The 1,151-nt window shown below is 52.6% G+C and overlaps 1 protein-coding gene across 4 annotated transcripts in view; it reads right to left on the bottom strand.

The window, feature by feature from the left end:
* Positions 1-1,151, bottom strand: part of IPO13 (importin 13) — a 60,461-nt gene extending 59,310 nt beyond the window's left edge. For 2 of the 4 annotated variants that reach the window (XR_006103516.1, XR_006103515.1), the window contains exon 1: positions 765-1,151. Coding sequence is in view for 2 of the 4 variants with exons in the window: in XM_042463296.1 (XP_042319230.1) it covers positions 765-836 (72 nt within the window). In the remaining 2 variants the exon portion in view is untranslated. The remainder of the gene's footprint in view (positions 1-764) is intronic. The other 2 variants (XM_042463296.1, XM_042463297.1) reach the window with 1 other exon arrangement.

Genomic DNA, 1,151 nt, shown 5'->3' with positions numbered 1-1,151 from the left:
AGAATCATAGAATCGTAGAGTTGGAAGAGACCACAAGGGCCATCCAGCCCAACCCCATTCTGCCATGCAGGAACTCTCAATCAAAGCATCCCTGACAGATGGCCATCCAGCCTCTGCTTAAAGACCTCTAAGGAAGGAGACTCCACTACACTCCGAGGAAGGAGTGTGTTCCACTGTCAAACAGCCCTTACTGTCAGGAAGTCCCTCCTAATGTTGAGGTGGAATCTCTTTTGCTGTAGCTTGCATCCATTGTTCCGGGTTCTGTTCTCTGGAGCAGCAGAAAACAAGCTTGCTCCCTCCTCAATATAACATCCTTTCAAATATTTAAACAGGGCTATCACATCACCTCTTAACCTTCTCTTCTCCAGGCTAAACATCCCCAGCTCCCTCAGTCGTTCCTCATAGGGCATGGTTTCCAGACCCTTCACCATTTTCTCCACATCCTTTTTAAACTGTGCTGCCCAGAACTGGACACAGTATTCCAGGTGGGGCCTGACCAGAGCAGAATAGAGTGGAACTATGACTTCCCTTGATCTAGACACTATACTTCTATTGATGCAGCCTAAACTTAGATCTCTACACTTTCTCTACTTTGTGTAGCTCTCTGCTCCCCTCTGGGCCCACAACGAACTCCAACTCCCAGAATTCCATAGCCTTGAGCCAAGGCAGTCAGAGCGATGCCAAACCGGGTTATTCCTCCCGTGTGGATGCAGCCAAAAGGTGCCAGGAGGCGAGGAGGAGCTCAGGCTCTCTGGACCCCTTACCTTCTCCACGTTCTCGACGGTGAACTCCAGGTTCTGCTGGAGCTGGAGGGGAGCCTCCCCGCGGCGGTCCATGGCTGGAGAGCCCCTGGGGCTACAACCGGGAAGGAGGGGAAGGCAGCACCGAGAGAACCAGCACCAGAGGCAGCAGCAATAGCAGCAGCATCTTGAGAGGAGAGGGCCAGGAGGAGGGAGGAGGAAAGCAGAGCAGAGAAGGGAAAGGGGAGATTCCCATTCAGGAAACAGAGATGGACGGGGGGCGGGAGGGGACACAAATGTTAAAAACGGGGGCTGCCTCTTTGACTCTTCCCTATGTATAAAATGGAGGTGGGAGCGCTATCTTCCTCCTCCTTCCTCGTCGCACAATCGGACTAATATGCTGACAGTTGG

Source organism: Sceloporus undulatus, chromosome 4 (genome assembly GCF_019175285.1).
Source record: "Sceloporus undulatus isolate JIND9_A2432 ecotype Alabama chromosome 4, SceUnd_v1.1, whole genome shotgun sequence".
Taxonomy (NCBI): Eukaryota; Metazoa; Chordata; class Lepidosauria; order Squamata; family Phrynosomatidae; genus Sceloporus; species Sceloporus undulatus.
This window is presented reverse-complemented; position numbering and strand designations above follow the sequence as displayed.